At 38.9% G+C, this 18,195-nt stretch overlaps 3 protein-coding genes across 3 annotated transcripts; all 3 read left to right on the top strand.

The window, feature by feature from the left end:
* The first annotated feature begins 1,057 nt into the window (after positions 1-1,057).
* On the top strand, positions 1,058-1,261 carry LOC132653781 (uncharacterized). The gene has a single exon (XM_060383196.1). The coding sequence runs from the start codon at positions 1,058-1,060 to the stop codon at positions 1,232-1,234; it is 177 nt and encodes a 58-aa protein (XP_060239179.1). The 3' UTR covers positions 1,235-1,261.
* A 6,104-nt stretch (positions 1,262-7,365) lies between these two features.
* On the top strand, positions 7,366-7,713 carry LOC132653782 (uncharacterized). The gene has a single exon (XM_060383197.1). It carries the CDS (start codon positions 7,366-7,368, stop codon positions 7,522-7,524), a length of 159 nt encoding a protein of 52 aa, XP_060239180.1. The 3' UTR covers positions 7,525-7,713.
* A 5-nt stretch (positions 7,714-7,718) lies between these two features.
* On the top strand, positions 7,719-17,202 carry Mkks (MKKS centrosomal shuttling protein). Its single transcript, XM_021656918.2, has 4 exons — positions 7,719-8,706; positions 10,024-10,199; positions 11,695-11,805; positions 14,326-17,202. The coding sequence occupies exons 1-4, from the start codon at positions 7,719-7,721 to the stop codon at positions 14,764-14,766; spliced, it is 1,716 nt and encodes a 571-aa protein (XP_021512593.1). The 3' UTR covers positions 14,767-17,202.
* Positions 17,203-18,195: the final 993 nt, after the last annotated feature.

Here is an 18,195-nt window from a genome sequence, read left to right on the forward strand (position 1 = left end):
AACTTGACTAAAGTCTTACTGGGAAATTGAAGAGATAAAATCTCCTAATGCAGAAGTGAAAGGGAGGGGAGTTGCCATCATAGAAATGAAATAAATTTTTAAAATACCTGTGGTCTGAAGTACTAATCTCATTGTTGTCTTTTTGTGGCCTCTTTATATAATTGACCAAAAGTCTACAACAAGGTGAAAGTATATCTGTTCATTCAATGTTACTGTTCCATAGTAAGAACAAGCTAAAGTTACTATAGCTAAGCTAAACCAAATGAATGGTACGGACACCTGTGCTCTGATTTAGGGCAAGTAACGTGAGACCATTGTGAACCTCTGGATTCCATGACAGGCTCAGAACATGAACTGTGATCCTCTAGGCTAATTTACCAGCCCCACACATACACACACACACAACCACAAAGATCCCCACACACTCTGAGGAGTTCAGCTTCATCACAGTGTGGAAATCAGAGGTCAGTGCTCCAAAGCAGGTGCTCATTCTTAACTTTTAAAAAATATCTTTTTTCTTTTCTTTTTGCTTGTTTTATTTTTTTGTTTTTGCTTTTGTCTAGCCCAGGTTTCTCTGTGTTTCCTGGCTGTCCTACAACTCACTCTGTAGACCAGGCTGGCCTCAAACTCAGAGATTCACCTGCATCTGCCTCCCAAGTGCTGGGATTAAAGGTGTGTACCACCAATGCCAGGATTGAAAAATATCTTTATAGTTAACTTATTTTTTAATATGTGCATTATATATCTGTACACTACATGTGTTCTCATGCCAACAGAGACCTAGGTACTGTAGCCCAGGTAATTGGAGTTACAGATGGTTGTGAACTGCTTTATAGGTGCTGGGAACCAAACCCAGGTCCTCTGCAAGAACAGCAAGTGCTCTTAACCACTGAGCCATCTTTCCAGCCCATAAGTGAACTTTTATTAAAGTACAGTATATATGTACTGTTTGTGCTTGTCAGTGTGATGTGAGACCATTTATGTTTTGGGGTTGATTTAATTTTCATTTTCTCCTTTAACTATAATCTTTTCTTAGGTGTGCTGATGTCAATGAACTATGAGCTTTCAGAACTTCTGGAGAGAATACAAAGTTCTGCTTGTTATGGTTCCTTTAATTGGATTCATACATTTGGGGTGGTACAAAATCAAAAGCAGCCCTGTCTTCCAAATTCCTAAGGACGAAACCACGGAGCCAGATAGTCTAGCACTTGCAAGTCCACCAAAGAGTCCCTAGGAGATGTAGCAGGCTTGCGGTTTTCAGGTAAGTTCCAGCCACTAAATCTGGTCAACCGTGGGAAGAAAACCCTAAATTGAAAAATTACTGTTGGTTTTTCGAGAGAGGTTTTTTTCTGGGTAACTGTGGCTGTCCTAGAACTTGCTCTGTAGACCAGGCTGTCCTCCAACTCACAGAGACCTGCTGCCTCTGCCTCCTGAGTGCTAGGATTAAAGGCCTACGCCACCACTGCCCCGCTGAAAAGTTACTGTTTTAAAGAGATGTCCAAATAGCCCATTATTTTTTAAGACAGAAATAGGTGTATTTGTAGTTCAAACTAATTTTCTCTGAGTAGAAATCACTGAATTCAGGAGAATGTGGTTATATAGTTCAAGTTTATAATCCTTCAGCCATTCAAAATCTGAAAAGTTTTAAAAAGCAAAAACATTTGTCAAACTTTTAGCAGAAAAGCTTGATTTTAACTTTAAAAGAAATTAGATAAAAGAAATTAGAAGTATTTCTTCCACTTAATACTAAACTTTAGGTTCTCTGCACAAATGCCTTTTATTATGAGGCTTGTATTGACAGTGGTCTGCACTTTTATTACATGTTTGCACAGACCAGGAAATTCTAAAGTATTAAACTCTGTTCTCAAGTGCTCTGAGTGAAGAAGTCTGGTCCTATAATCATCTCAGTCAAGCCCCAGTTGGGCCTGAAACTCAGAGCAATCCTCCTGCCTCAGCCTCCCAACTGTAATTAAGTATGAGCTATCATGTCAATGCATTTTTTCTAGTAAGCCTTTTTCCACCTGGAGCTGAGAAATGTGCTATAAATTCTGACATAAGATCAGTGCTTTTAGAAGAACCTGAGGGGAGATTTACTCATTTAAAGAAGACTAATGTCCTAGTGTGCAATTTAAAAAAAGAAAAAAAGAGATCACATTGCTACCTATAATCTCAGAAGTCTGGATTCAGAGGCAGGAGAATCAGAAGTTAAGGTAAGCCTAGCTGCATAGTGAGACTCTACCTCAACAATAGCAACAAAAGATGTATTTTAAATCAATATTTTATTTTTAAGTGTTTATAAGGAGGAAAAAAGAATGATTTAAATTTATCTAATTTATATTAGATAAATTTTTGATATAAAAAGTTGGGTAATAAAACAAAATATTAGAAGCTTGACAACTTAAAATATTAGCCTTATGGATAGTCTTTCTGTTATAAAATTTGTATGCATTTAAAAGGATGTGTGTGTGTGTGTGTGTGTGTGTGTACCTACAGAGGCCACAAGAAAGTGACAGAACTCTTGGAACTGGAATTACTGCTAACTTTGAATCACCAACATTGGTGCTGGGAACCGAACTTGGGTCCTCTGAAAAGGGCAACCAGACTTCTTAGCCTGTTTCTATGCAGAAATATTTTTAATGGATAAGAAAAGATGGTTAGATTTATTAGATGCCTGGTGTTTATTTATAAGTTCTTTCAGATTGGTATAAGACCATTATAGTGTATATATATGTAGTACTTGATTTTGTCATCTGAGTTTAGAGGCCAGGTATAGTCAGACTTCAAGAGGAAAAAAATTTTTTTCCTTGGTCAAAAATGAAATACTGAAGCTGAGAAAAGAAAGTATTTGCTAAAATATTATGCAAATTTAGTATACCAATAGGCGTAGATGGTTTTAGAGGGCAGGGTGTAGTAGCCCACGCCTGTAATCCCAGGATTTAGAAGAGGAGACTAAGGCGGGAGGATTGCAAGTTAGCATTTTACTTCCTGCTGCCCATAAACATAAAGGTTCTGCTGAGCTATGTAAAACTGAAAAACAATGTAAATGAATGAGCTTGTTTACCTGGCAGTACACTTGTTTACAAAAATAAATAGACTGTGGGGTCCTGTGGTCAGTGGGCTTAATTTACCAATTGCCGTGATGGTCTAATCTATCTAGTCATTGGGGTCCCCAATTAATTATGCTGCTCAGATTCTTTACCATTTCTTCTCCGCTTTTTTTTTTTTTTTAACCTTAATTTTATGAGTACAGGTGTTTTGCCTACACACATGTCTATGTGAAAGTGTCAGATCTTGGAGTTACAGACAGTTGTGAGCTGCCCTGTAGATGCTGGAATTTGACCCTGGTCCTCTGGAAGAGCAGTCAGTGCCCATAACCACTGAGCCATCTCTCCAGCCTTTCTTCTCTGCTTTTTAACTGCAATAATTTTACCTTCTCAGTTAGTCTCTTAACCAAGAATGTGTTTACACAGAAAAGGCAAAGTCACATGTGACTGGTGTTCAAATGAGTTAGTGCTGTAGCAGTTTAAGATTTGGGCGTTTGGTGTCGATTTAAAATGTGGTTTCACATTTTTAAATAGTTTATCTGGGCCGTTGCCATTACCATTTTTATAGTGTTCCAGTTTTCCCGTCTTGTATCCTTCTGAGTTTACTCTCACGTTGTTGAATTTTTACATGACCCAAGGAGTCTTTGGTAGTGTGCGTACTAGAAAGCTCAACTTAAGGATTTCTTACATCAGGCCCAAAAGGAGTCACTTTTACAAAGAACCCTGATTCTCTCTAGGAGAAAGTTATCCCTAATTGATTTAGACGGCAAAGTTTTACTGTTAATTTTAATTATCTGTCACTTAAAAAAAATCCACTAGACATGCATTCAGGAAAAGTCAGGACCATACTTTTGATGGTAACTTTTGGAATGGTAAACCACATTATTATATTACAGGAAGTGGTGGTTCACACAGTAATCCCAGCATCTGTGAGGGTAAGGCAAGAGGGTGAGGAGCTAAATGTTATACTTAACTGCATAGGAAGTCATAGGCCATCCCGAGCTACATGGGACCCTTTCTCAAAAAAGACAGAGAAAGTAGGAATACCATCTTATTAATAATAATAATTGTGTGTGTATGTGCATGTGTGTGTGTGTCTGTGTGTTATATAAATAAGTTTTAACTTGTACAAATTAATGACAAGGTCAAGACTTCATTTAAGAGTTTGCTGTATATACAAGGCTACAGAGGAAGACAATGCAGTCAGTCCTGATGAGATGTGATAGGCTAGGGTCAGGTGGAAGGGGAGGAAGACTTCCACTATCAGTGGACTGAGGGAGGGTGGAAGTGGGAGCGGGCTCGGGTCCTACAGCCTACAGCTGGGATACAAGAATAAATTGTAATAAGCAAAAAAAAAAAAAAAAAAAAAAAATTAAGGTTTGCTGGATCTAAAGTAACCATTGAAATAATTCTTCAATCTTGACCTTTTTATTAAGGTGTCAGGATTCCGTGCTCAAGGCATGCACTTCACTCCCTTAGGTAGACTACTCTGTGCTTCTCCACTTATATCTGATAACATTGTGTGGTGCTTAGAATTGGAAGTTGAATTACAAATCATGTCCTTCTTTTCTTTTTGACATCCAGCACATTCTTTAGGTCTCTTTTTATTTATTGGTATTAACCAAGATTCTGGAGAGCATTAGTTGACTAAGGACTTGAAAATGATTGATGAGTAGATCTGACTTTGACCAGGTCTTTAAAGCATAGTTGTTGGTGTAATGTTCTTTTGAAATGTATACACTTTACCTTGTTCGTTCAAATGCTGATTTCTCCCCCCCACCCCACCCCTCTGGTTTCAATCTGGACATTGCATTGTGATACTTATTCTAAGCATCACCTGTCTCAACTTTGTGTAAACATGCCAAAATAAAGCAACCAGCCACAGTCACAGTGTTGAGCAGTGGAAAGGAAGCAGGAAGAGAGGGAGGAGTCAGAGGACAGGAAGGTGGGAGGCAGAGGAGGAGAGAAGGCAGAAGCTGGGAGAGCAGAGCTGAGAGATCTTGGAATGAGGTGGAGGGATGGACTGGACCTAAAAGCAATATATATCACTAAAAGCAAGTATAGTGTGGGAAATCTAAATGTTAAGCAACTATGAGGGCTTGAAGTTTAGGATAGAGTAACTATTGCCCAGCATTGTGTTCTAGGGTAACTAAATAAATCATACTTTCTGTGTGGTGATTTGGTTATACAGCTGTTTAGGATTAACAGCAACTTTAATAAAAGATAAACCAACCATGTATGGATATAACCTAGAACCTCTGCTCAGATGTAGCCTGTGGTAGCTCAGTAACCAATTGGTTTCCCAAAGTGAGGGGAACAAGGACTATTTCTAACAGGAACTCAATGACTGGCTCTTTGGTCTCCCCACCCCCGAAGGGAGGAGCAGTCCTGTTAGGCCACAGAGGAGGGCTTTGCAGCCAGTCCTGAAGATACCTGATAAAACAGGGTCAGATGAATGGGGAGGAGGTCCCCCCTATCAGTGGACTTGGAAAGGGGCACGGTGGAGATGAGGGAGGGAGGGAGGGACTGGGAAGGAATGAGGGATCGAGACACGGCTGGGATACGAGGTTAATAAAATGTAATTGATAAAAAAATTTTTTTAAAAAAATTAAAAAAAAATTGGAATAAAGCAGCATTTTTGAAAAAAAAAAGATAAACCAATAGTAAATATTAATAGTCACTTACAACACATACTTTGTATACTAACACAGTTGTTTTGCAGATTGATCCAACTAAAGGTAGACTATGCTAATGAGTTTCTACAGTAGGGATACTAAGAACCACTGACTTAGTTTCTTTTCCTGTTGCTTTAACAAAATATCCTGACAAACTTAAGGGGGAAAGGATTTTGTTTTGTTTTTTGCTTACAATTCCAAGTTAGAGATCTTTGTTGTGGGGAAGCCATGGTGGCAGGAACTTGAAGTGGCTAGTCTCATATCCACAGTCAAAAACATAGAGCACTGAATACAAGCCCATGCTCAGCTTATGCTCTCTCTATATCCATAGTCTAGAATCCTCTCTGTAAGGAGTGGTACCCCCACAGTGTGCAGGTCTTTCACTAACTGAGAAATTGCCCTCATTGAGTTTCTTGCCCCATTGATTCTAGTTTACATCAGTTAAAACTAACCATCATAACTATCTTGGCTGTCGTGTTATTTTACAAACAGGATTTGATCTAAATGCATTCCTGTTTAAGCATAGTTTCAAAGCAAAACAAAATGATTTTTTTAAAAGTTACACCAAATTAAAAAATAAGAACATTTGGAGGTAGTTTGTTTTACAGTCCTGTCTTAAGTTATCAGTTGGAGATAGCTTCTGGGTTAGGGATGGGAACTTGTGTCTGCTTCCCCTCTTAGTGCTAGGACCCCATTTGTTTTGGACTTGTGCAGGCCCTGTGCAAACTGCCACAGCTGCTGTGAGTTTATGTGTGTGCTAATCCTGCTATGTCTGGAAGACAGTTTCCTTGAAATCATCCATGACTCCTGGCTCTTACAATCTTTTTTTTTTTTTATTTTATTTGTTTTATGTATGAATGTTATATCTACATGCCAGAAAAGGGCATCAAATTTCAGAATAGGTGGTTGTGAGCCACCATGTTGCTGGGAATTGAACTCAGGATCTCTGGAAGAGCAGATAGTGCTCTTAGCTGATGAGCCTTCTCTCCAGCCCCTCTTACAGTCTTTCTACCTCCCCTTCCACATGGTTCCCTGAATCCTAAGGGGGGAGGCATTTGATGAAGATGCCCAGTTTGGAACTGAGTGTTCCAAGGTCTCTCATTCTCAGCACATTTTCCAGTTTGGGGTGTGTATTTCTTATCTGCTGCAGGAGGAAGTACCTCTGATGATAGCTGAGCAAGACACTAATCTTGATTATGGCAGAATGCCAATAGGAGTCACTTTATTGCCATGATCTTTTAACAGAATAACAGGCTTTCCCCTAAGTTCAATATCTATCTTTTCTCAGGTTACTGACCACTTTGGCAGTGTCAGGCATGGCTTCCATCTCATGAAGTGGGTCTAAAATCCTTGTTTGTGACACTATTGCACCAGCACATCAGGCAGGCACGTTGCTCCTTCCAGTACAACAAACACTAGTCAGTAAGGGTGGAAAAAGCCTTAGTTTTAGAATGTGCCATCTCTTTTTCTAGAAGCAAAGGAGTATTAAGCCCATTGGTTTCCCTTTCTCACGTCCAGTAGACTTATGACAGTTAAAATCCCTTTTCTAAAAGTGGAGCAAAGTATTAAAAATATTAAACTTACTGCCAATAAAATATTTTAGAATTTTTCTTTTAATTTTGTTATAGAAAGAAGCATAAGAAGAAATGAAAAACCACAGTTGGATTAGAAAGAACTGGCTTCTTGTGGCTGGGGTGACTTTCGTAGGCGTCCATCTTGGAACTTACTTTATACAGAAAGCTGCGAAAGAGTCTGTGAGGTCTCAGTCCAGAGACAAAAGAATATTGAAGAATGAAGCAAAATAAATACTTGGAATTGTTAATGTCATTAAGTTAATGTATGCTGGTTATTGTTTGAAAGCCACATGATTTTGTAGCCGGAAGTACTGCTCTTGCAAACTCATACCTGGAGAATAGTTTTTAATGTTAAAACACATGACAGTGCAACAAATGCAAAATGTACACAAAATAAAGTTGCCTTCAGTTACACCTGAAGCAGGATGATGTCTCGTTTAGAAGCTAAGAAGCCATCGTTGTGTAAAACTGAACCATTGACAAGTGAGAGAGTCAGGTCCACACTTTCTGTCTTGAAAGGAATCATAGCCTCATGCTACGGCCCTTCAGGGAGGCTGAAGCAGCTGCACAATGGCTTAGGAGGTTGTGTGTGCACAACCTCACAGTCCTCAGCCCTGCTTCGCAACCTTTCTGTCACCCATCCCATACTAAAGGTCCTAACAGCATCTGTGCAGAATCACGTGTCCTGCTTCAGTGACTCTGGCTTATTTACAGCCATTCTTTGCTGCAACCTAATTGAAAATACTCAGAGATTAGGTTTGGAGCCCACGACTGTTATTAAGTTAAATAAATACCTCTTGAGTGTCTGCACCAGTTATCTGAAGTCTGAAGCCTGTAGTTGCCGAATCCCAGTTGACTTCAGTAATACACATACCCTTCTTGGCTTGGTACACACTATCTTAACAAGCAAACCTGCCTGTATGCTCACCAGAAATGAACTAGATCACATCGGTGCTCTGGTTTTGAAAGCTTTTTTGCTTACAGTTCCGGAAAGTGTAGAAGACCGAATCATTTTAGGAAAGAGTATAATTGTTCCCTTAAAGGGCCAGAGAGTTATAGATTCTACTGTATTACCTGGATTACTCATTGAAATGTCAGAAGTTCAAGTAAGGAGATTATTGCCCACCCAAAAGTCAAGTGCCCTCAAGGTGGCACTCTTCTGTGTCTCTTTATCAGGAGATTTTTCTAACTCTGGAGAAGGGACTGTGGTGGTCCGGTACCAAGTGTCCCTTGAGAATGCAGTTTTAGAGCAGTTGCTTAATCTAGGAAGGCAGCTAGTTGGTGACCATGTAGATCTTGTTCTGTGCCAAAAAGTTATACACCCATCTCTTAAACAGTTTCTTAGTGAGCATCACATTATTGCCATCGACAGAGTTGGAGTGGCTCTGATGGAACCCCTGAGCAAAGTGACAGGTAAAATGTTCATTTTGGCTTTTGCCCCTCAAACTTAATGTATCACCCTTCCTTTTTTAGGACAGGGGTTTAGCTTGTGTCACTTGGAAATCTTTAGAAGCCACCAACGTTACAGCATTGGCCTCATTTCTGGAGTCAAAAGTTTTCTAGAAAAGATCCCATTGCCCAGTTACTAAAAACAGAATGGTGGTGGCCATTTTCTGTAGACTTTCCAAGTGTATATGTCCTAAATAGAGCTCCCAAAGAAATAAATGGGGAAAAAAAAGACTTTGTCCACTCTTTTTCAAAATGAATTAGGCCCTTAGTGTGGGATTTTTAATTTCTAAGTAGGTTTTCAGAGATCCTGGACTTCCTAAAAATAGATGCAATTTTTGTATGCCTTTTTCTGAAAATTCAAAATAGCTTTTAACAGATGTTCAGATATGTCTGTAAGATTGGGAATTAGCTCAGTGGTAGAGCGTCTGCCTAACATTGGCCTGGCTGGGTGTAATTCCTAGCAACACACACATTAAATGAATAAATAATACCAGTCTGCCTTATTACATTTAACTAACCTGGAAAGACCGGATCCTCTGTGAATGACATTATTCCTCCAGCAGGAATCCTTAGATTCCGAGACAGAATTTAGTCCATTCATTCATTCATGTTTATGTATGATTGCTTTATCTGCATGTGCACTTGAATACCAGAAGAGGGCATCAAGTCACATTATAGGTAGTTGTGAGCCACTATGTGGTTGCTGAGAATTGAACTCGGGACCTCTGGAAGAGGAGACAGTGCTCTAACCACTGAGCAATCTCCAGCCCCCTAAACAGTATAAAGTTGAGCCCAGCACTGGCATGTATGCATCTGTCTATTGCTTGTGGGTATGATATGGATAGCTGCTTGGAGCTCAAGCTGCTGTAACGTCTCTGTTGGAATGAGCCCTAGCGTGGACCTGTGATCCAGAATAACCCTTTTCCCCATTAAGTTGCGAGTATTTTGCCACAGCAATAGAAAGTTAACTATGACAAGGTTCATAAGCAAAAAATAGTCCAAGCAAGAAAAGATGGCCTTGTAGACATTTGTATTCCAAGCCAGCCAGGACTACCTAGCAAAATGACATGCAGCGGGGAGGGAAGGAGGGAAGGGGTTTCAGAAATCTAAGAAGATGTATTTTATAATTTTATATCTTTATCTTATATTTCATATTTTAAATGGTAAGATTTGGTAGGGGCTTTTATTCTAGCTAGTAATTAATGTGTGTTGGTATTTATTCATTTTAAGGGTTCCATCTTTGCTTATACAGTTTATATTTTCTGTACTTCACAAAAATAGGAGCAACTCCTGTTGGATCCCTAAACACACTAGTTCCTACTGCTTATGGAAGTGTGAAAAATTTGTGCTCTGCAAGATTTGGCTCCAAACATTTTTTTCATCTCATTCCTAATGAGGGGACTGTGTGCAGCTTGCTTCTCTGCAGCAGAAATGACAGTGCCTGGGAGGAGTTGAAGGTAGGTGGACTCCCCAGGCCAAGAGCGGGGCCAAGAGCGGGGCCAAGTGGTTATGCAATAAGCACTGCAAGTTGAAGTCTCTTCTTCTTTTTGGGTTTCCGCATGTTTCCATCATTTCCATAGTGATATACTGGACCTTGGTGTACAAGATCCAGCCCCAGCACAAAGAGAAAAGAGAAGGGGCAAAGGCTCGTGCTAATTTAGCTGTTACAATAAACATGGGGTATGTTGTGCCTTTTAACATTTCTGCTTTTTACAAGAAACCTGAAAGTTCTCGATGTGAAGTTTTTCTAAGTAATCTGAATTGCATTCAGTATCTAACCTTTTGACGTCACGATAGCACATTGCCATCGCCAGGTGTGTTGTGCTTCACTCATAGCTGCCCCGGGAGGTACGTGTACCGTGCACCACGGTTGAACATGCCTGGCCTGTGTACTGCTGCTAATGTGTATAAGTATTCACTCAGAAAGAGTTCCTAAGCATTACCCGTCACCCACATCTTACTAAAGTTTATCGTTTTCTTCAAGTTTTATATAAGGGAACTTACAAGATAAAAAATTAACCATGAGTTTAAAGGTTCAGGTTGCTTAAAGGCTCATCCTTAGTAAATGAATAATTTGCCCGTTTTTTACTTATTGCGTGTTGCTATAATTTCTAATACAACTTAAAATATACTTTATAGCATTTATACAGCTTACTTATTTAGACTTTGATTTTAATGGAAATACCAACAAACCTTGTTAATGCAGTGTTTGTTTTGTTTGTTTGTTTTGTTTTGTTGGCTTTTCAAGACAGGGTTTCCCTGTGTAATGCTTTAGCTGTCCTGAACTCACTTTGTAGACCAGACTGGCCTTGAAGTCACAGAGATCCACCTGCCTGCGCTTCCTGAGTGTTGGGGTTAAAGGTGTGCACCACCACCCTGGCCTAATGAAGATATTTTTAGACCATATGTTTGTGAACAAAGTAGATGGGGGAAAATATTAATCTAATTCCATGTAAGCAGACTCTTGTCTCTCTTTATTCTCTAGTCATTGAAAATGTTTATTAGTCACATTACAACTTTGATAAAACAGATTTTGTTCTTTGTAAATTAGAATCTGGACCTGTGCTCCACTGAGCTATCTGACTGGAGAAAGGCACTGACTACCAGGCCTGCTAACCTGAGTGCAATTCCCAGGTCACGTGGTAGAACAAGAGAACTGACTCCCACGACTGTCCTCTAACCTCCACACTTGTACCATCGCGTCTGTGCACACTGACTACCTGCACACACAAAACGAATAAACAGAATTTTTATAGGAAGAAGTCTGGGTACTTAACTACGGATGGCTTGGGTTCAATTCCTGGATCCCACAAAGTGGAAATTGTGGTCCGACCTCTACTCATGTGTTCTGACATGATCTTTTTCCAGGCACAATTAAAAATCTGCTGTGAAAGCATGGTATGGTTCATATACCAGTGTTACATCCTGATTTTTAATTTGCTTCCTCCTTAGCTCACATGTCAAACAGCAATGCACGTCTTACACTTAACGATCAAGGAACCATGGGTTTTATTGGGCGGTGGCTGTACAGAAACACATTTGGCTGCATATATCAGATACAAGGTAAGTTAGACATTCGCCTCACATTGGAATTTTTAGCAGTTTTTGTTTTGAGACAATGACCAAATCATAATGCCCTATGACCTTTGATACTTAACTTTTCAAAATTGAGATAATACAGTTGAAAACATTTCAGGGAAGTAATACTTACAAATACAAAGTGTTATCTTGATTGTATTGATAACTGTGAATCTAATCTAGCAAACGATCATGTTCTTTGAGCATTTAAGACATGTTGAAGCCTGCATTCTGATATTAAGAGCTCTGAAATTCTACAGCAGTGGATGTTCCAATGCTCACAACAAAAGGGCTAAAGTTCTGAAAATGTACAATACCTTCTGGAGCTCTAAGAGAACCAACTTCATTCATTAAAAGATCCCAAGGATCAGATTCCAAACTTTCATTGTTTACTTAGTGTGTGCACATGTGCAATAGCGCATGTGCACATGTGTGTCCAACATGCCAAGGCACCTGTATGTGGAGGTCAGAGGACAGCTCCATTTATGGTCCAAGGATGAGACTCGGGTTATCGTCTGACTGACTGACAAGCCCTTTTACTCACTGATCCATCTCTCCAGACTGTTAACACAATTTTTAAATGGATATCTGTGCCTGGTACATACCAACTCCACTAAATAGAACTTCTTGTTAGTCTCTATTTACTGGTAATTGTTAGATGAGAGTGTAGTGCATTATAGGTCTGATTATTTATTTCATAAATCCTAGCCTACTTTGTTTGAAAATGAAAACAAAAAGATAAACATGTTCTCCACATATTCACAGTTGACAAGTTCCTGAGAAGCCTGCAGTGTGTCCAGTGGGTAACTAGGCAAAAAAACAGACAAGAAACATTTTTGTTTTGTTTTGCTTTGCTCTGGTTTTCGAGACAGGGTTTCTCTGTGTAGCCTTAGCTATCCTGGACTTGCTTTGTAGTTCAAGCTGGCTTAGACTTAGAGGTCCACCTGCCTGCCTCTGCCTCTCTGAGTGCTGGGATTACAGATATGCAACACATGCCCAGCTAATAAATATGTTTGTACAGGTATAATCCTATCAGCTTTCCCAGACCACTTCAAATGCATTGGAAGATAAAGCCAATTCCTAAAAAGTTATCAAAGTATGCTTTGTGAGAAGCAAAATACTGACCAATCTAATGATATTCAGTGAATAATGTAATGTACAAACAGGATTGAGTAAATAGAAAAACTGTTTTGGAGAAAAGAGGTATCTTGATTAGGTTTTTTAAGAAACAACATAGTATTGAAGGCATGGGGGGAAATGTATTATACAGATTATGCCATCTGTCTTTTAAACCTGGTTTCAAAAGAGAAGATTGAATACTGTTTACAAGTAGTAAGGATATGAGTTCTTTTACTGGCATTCAGTTCTTAGCTTACTTATTTAACAATTATTTTATTTTGAGAATAATAATAACCTTTCCATGGATCTAGGAAGATTGTTCAGGGTAAAGTGTTTGCTGGGCCAGTAGGAGGACCTCAATCCTGTGCATGCATTGGGAGGAAGAGACAAGAGAATCCCTGATGATCACCAGCCAGCCAGCAAGCATAAACAGCTTCCCATTCAATGAGAGACTTTGCCTCAAAAATGTGAAGTGGGGAACAAGAGACAAAGATATCTGACCTTGACCTTTGGCTTCCACACATGAATATGTTCTCTCTCTCTCTCTCTCTCTCTCTCTCTCTCTCTCTCTCTCTCTCTCTCTCTCTCTCTCTCTGCGTGTGTGTGTCTGTGTGTTTCTCTCTGTCTCTTTCTCTCCAGTGCCCCCTTCCCTTTCAAAGTCCTTACCAGAATAATTTAGAATGTTGGAACAAAAAGGTATAAATACCGTTTGAGCAAATTAAAGAACCTTCATTTTTTTAAACATTGAAGTGAAAATTACACGTCTCTAAATGAGGTCTTAATTGCAATTTTGCAATATAATTTCTAAACAGATCGTGGGGCTGGAGAGATGGCTCAGTAGTTAAGGGCACTGACTATTCTTCCAGAGGACCCAGGTTCAAATCCCAGCATCCACAGTCTGTAATTTCAATATCTGACACTCTTACATAGACATACATGCAGGCAAAACACCATTGCACATAAAATAAAGGTAAATAAATTTTAAAAAAATTTAAACATCTCAAGCATTTAGCTGATGTACCAAGTACTTCATTAAACTTTAATAATTTTGCCCTGTGTGCATGGTTTGTTTGTTTTTAAGTCCTATAATTCATGCATTGTCCTTTATATATTTAAGGAGGTGCCACCAGTCAGCCATTTAGAGTAAGCTGATGAAAGGGTTGATTCGTTCATTCTGGTTACATGACTGGAAATACACATTTTTACTCTGGCCAATCAGGTTAAGGGTTACAGGTTGACTCACAAGCCAACTAGCATTGTTGCCATACCTTGAGTAAATGAAGGTCAGTAACTTTATGAAAAAGGTTTTGATCAAGTGTCCTGTTTTTCTGAAGCATTTTGATATTAATTGATGTGTATGTTTTCACTGGTCTTCTTCCTCTTTAGGTTCATAATGAGGCAGAAGACGTTGTCAGAGATGATGGGTATTCCCAGGCAGAGCTTCATATTGCTGCAGAAGCATTCTGCAGTGCTCTGGAGTCCGTTGCTGGCTCCTTGGAACATGATGGCGGTGACATCCTCATTGACACAAAGTATGGACACTTTTGGTCATGTCCAGCAGATTCTGCTTCTTTCATTAACTGGACAGATGTGCTGTCACGATGTGGCTGTGGTTTGTACAACAGCCAGGAAGATCTCAGCTGGTCTTTCTTAAGAAGCGCTTACCATCCTTTTGCACCACAAACCTGCCTTCCTCAGGCAGTCGTGGACACAGCCAGCAACCTGACCGTTGACTGTTTCACCACTAAGTTGAGTGGCCTACAGGTGGCTGTAGAGACAGCCAATTTGATTTTAGATCTTTCATATGTTGTTGAAGATAAAAACTAATATAGAGAATGGCATATTGATGTTATGAAACAAACTAGTTCAAGAAAAATGCTTAGCATATTGTTCTTTACCAAAGGCCTATTCTGCATGGGTAGACAGATGATTTATAAAAGTATACTTATATCCTTAAGGAACTTATGGTTGTTAAATAGAAATTTATAGACTAGTAAAAATTCTTGATGCCATTGCATCATCACCATCACCCCACATTTGATGTCCTCACCACACATTTATGTTTGGAAGTTTACAAATACTAAAGATAGTGTGTCACCTAAGAATATGGGAATTACCTTGTGCTGCTTCTCCAAGTTGCTCTCGTAAGGGTTGACCTTGAACCTTTCTCAGTGTCAGGATGGGAATCTTCACTTTGCATGATAAACATTGTTAGTTCCTACACATTTAGCTTTTTGTAAAACTTGTTTTTAATAAAATTGTTTGTGTTCCCTAAACTTGTATATAACGCTTACTAAGAAATACTGGAAATGCAGATGAGCATAGGTAACATGTTCTTGTAGTCTCAAATACTCAGGAGGCTCAGACAGGAGCATGTTCAAGCTGAGCTTGAGACCTGCCTAGCCAACACAGCATGAACCTGCTTCGTAGAAGACAAAGACAGGAAAGGAAGTAGAAGATAACACTTCTCTAACACTTAAAGAATATTATTCAAATCTTGATGGTAACATGGTAAGAGAAATCTTGATGAAAACAATTTCAGTGAAGCTCCTCTGGCAGAAATAAATAGAAGAAAAAATAAATTAACCATAGGCACATTGTTGTGATTAAAAGTAAGATAGAGGAGCAAGAGAGATGGCTCAGCAGTTAATATCACCGGCTGCTCTTCCAGAGGACCTGGGTTCAGTTCCAAGCACAAACATGGCAGCTCACAGCCTTCATTTCCAGGGTATCTTAACACCTTTTCTGATCTACAAAGACCAGGCAGGCATGTGGTGTACAGAAATCCATGCGGGCAAAACATTCATACATATAAAATAATAATAAAGTAAGATAGAGTTCTATGAAGTATTTTAGGAGCCAACAGAGCAAGAACCCTTGTTAGCTACAAAAGAAAAAAAAATGAGGGGTGTGGGGAAGAGAGTACAAAAGAGAATGAAGTCAGTGACTGGCCTGGAACTTTTGTGGGCCTCACAGGACTCAAGAGTAGTAAACCAAAATGAGTCTAACATGGTTAACATCTTAATAATCAAAAGAAATTAGAGTTGGAGCAGGAATAAAGTAGAGAGCTAGAGCAAATGTATTAAAAGGCTTCTTTAGACAAATGGTCTGATGGCTATCATACTCATAATGCGTTAGAAGGACTCTGTATGGTAGATATTTAAGACATACTACACTACAATGAAATAGTTTGCACAAGGTACTTAGGTCATGCATTAATGGTTTCTTCTGATACAGCTATCTTTAAACTCACTAGTTTTCGTAGACATTACCATGTTAAAAGAGAAGTATAATGTATTTCTCTACCAACCATCATATTTCATTTACTATTGAATCATCCTTTAGATGACTTGTAAATAAAATAACATTCTTTGACATCACATAAATCATGAAGGCTGTTGTGAAGAGTTTTCTGTATAAAATTTCAATTAAAGAAAGGCTTATCAAAGCATTGCATTAAGGTCTTTCTTTCTGGTACTATCTGGGGAATAGTAAAAGAGGTTAAATAGGCCCCATAGATCATTTCAGCTAAGAAAGTCTCTTAATCTGAAGAAAGGGACAACTGAATATTTTTTGTCTTCATTTTTTTATGGAGTTAACATGTTTACATTTGCCAATAGTTGTAGGTCATAATCCTTATCAATCTTTGCTACTTATCTACAAAATTCAAACTTGGATGCTGCTAGCATATTATCACCATGTGTTTTGGATTATAAATTAATTTGTTCCTTTAGTAATAATTATTTCACAAAATAATTGTTATAATAGTTATTCACAAAATAATACTTGAAGACTACTCCTGTGTGTAGATCAAGCTTTCTATTGAAGAAGTAGTAAATACACTGGTATGCTGAGAACCAGGGAGTACTATTACCTGTGATAAACTATGAATTGGAGGTTTGAAAATGTATTAAGACTATGCACAGAAGAAATAGAGATAATGACCATTCTAACTTTTTCCTAGAGCTTTTTTTCTTGAAGTACTGTTATTTCATTTTGAAAATACTAATTGAGTTTTTTGTTTGCCAAGCACTGTGGTTAATATTAGAGGGAGGAGAATGAAAGAAACGTGATATTTGTTCACAGTTCTTTGTCTCAAGGAGCTAACCAGAAATGGATAGTTATTATTTTATAGAAAGATGTATTTTTATAGTTATTGTAAACATTATGGTGCTGTAATCATAGAAAATGTGGAAAATGTAAACCTGACAACACACAAAAAGAAAATAAAGCATAGTGCTTGCTTTCATGCTTTCTATGTAAGGTTTCCCCCCAAATATCTCTTGTATGGAGACCTAAGTTCCTAGAGTAGCAATCTCAGCAGTGGGGTCTGGGGAAGTGTCTTTAACCTGAGGAATCTGCTCTTATCAATGCATTAATTCCTAGGTGGATACAAAAATAGCATGGCATTAGTATGAGGTGGTAGAAAACAGAACATGGCCTTGTTGGAGAAATTGAGTTACTGGAGGCATACCCTAGAAAAGGTGTATCTTGTTCCCTGCCTTTTTCCCCAGTTTCTCTCCCTGCTTCCTGTCTGTCATGAAATAAACTGCACTTCTTTACATGTTCCTGGATATGTCCGGGTTTGCTTCAGACCCACAGCCATGGGCACACTATCAGCTGAAACTGTCATCCAGAGTAGGTCCTTTCTCCATGAGCCCAGCAGCAGTGCACATCTGTAATCTAAGCACCTGAAGGCCTAGATAATACAATGGTGAGCTCTAGGCCAGGAGCCTGGGAGAAAAAGTAAGATCTTAGAACAAAACAAATTCCTTTTTAAAAGTTTTTATATCAGAATTTCATCACAGTGATTAACTCATGTAATAGTTCCTGAGACTGCTGACTTTTGGGGGGGAAGAGGGTGGGTCAGGCCTGGTCCTCTACTTGAAGTTTTAGCTAGAGCGATCATACAACTAAAGGAGATCATCAGGAAGAAGTGTAGGCTTCATAAGCCCTTGTCCTATTTATGACTGTCTTTTGCCAAATGCAGTCTTGTGTGAGCCTGGTACAAGCAGTCAAAGGTGCTGTGATTTCAGGCTGTGATAGCTGTGTGTGCCCAGAAGATAACATTTCACTGCCCTTCTCCCGATCTTCCAGGTCTTACATTCTTTTAATTTTTAAAAACATATATGTACTTATGTATCTCTGTTTGGATGTGTACATATGTGTACAAGTACCCAAGGCATCAGTTGTAGGCAGTTATAAGCTGCCTGGTATGAGTGCTGAGGATCTAACTTGGATCTTCTGCAAGAGGCG

This window comes from Meriones unguiculatus, chromosome 4 (assembly GCF_030254825.1).
Source record: "Meriones unguiculatus strain TT.TT164.6M chromosome 4, Bangor_MerUng_6.1, whole genome shotgun sequence".
Taxonomy (NCBI): Eukaryota; Metazoa; Chordata; class Mammalia; order Rodentia; family Muridae; genus Meriones; species Meriones unguiculatus.

Bases quoted from the DNA above. Each gene is read 5' to 3' on its own strand.
- LOC132653782 (XM_060383197.1), top strand. From the start codon at position 7,366: ATGAAAAACCACAGTTGGATTAGAAAGAACTGGCTTCTTGTGGCTGGG.
- Mkks (XM_021656918.2), top strand. From the start codon at position 7,719: ATGATGTCTCGTTTAGAAGCTAAGAAGCCATCGTTGTGTAAAACTGAA. The intron at 8,707-10,023 runs GTAAAATGTTCA...TCACAAAAATAG, and splicing joins ACCCCTGAGCAAAGTGACAG to GAGCAACTCCTGTTGGATCC. The intron at 10,200-11,694 runs GTAGGTGGACTC...CTTCCTCCTTAG, and splicing joins GTGCCTGGGAGGAGTTGAAG to CTCACATGTCAAACAGCAAT.
- LOC132653781 (XM_060383196.1), top strand. From the start codon at position 1,058: ATGAGCTTTCAGAACTTCTGGAGAGAATACAAAGTTCTGCTTGTTATG.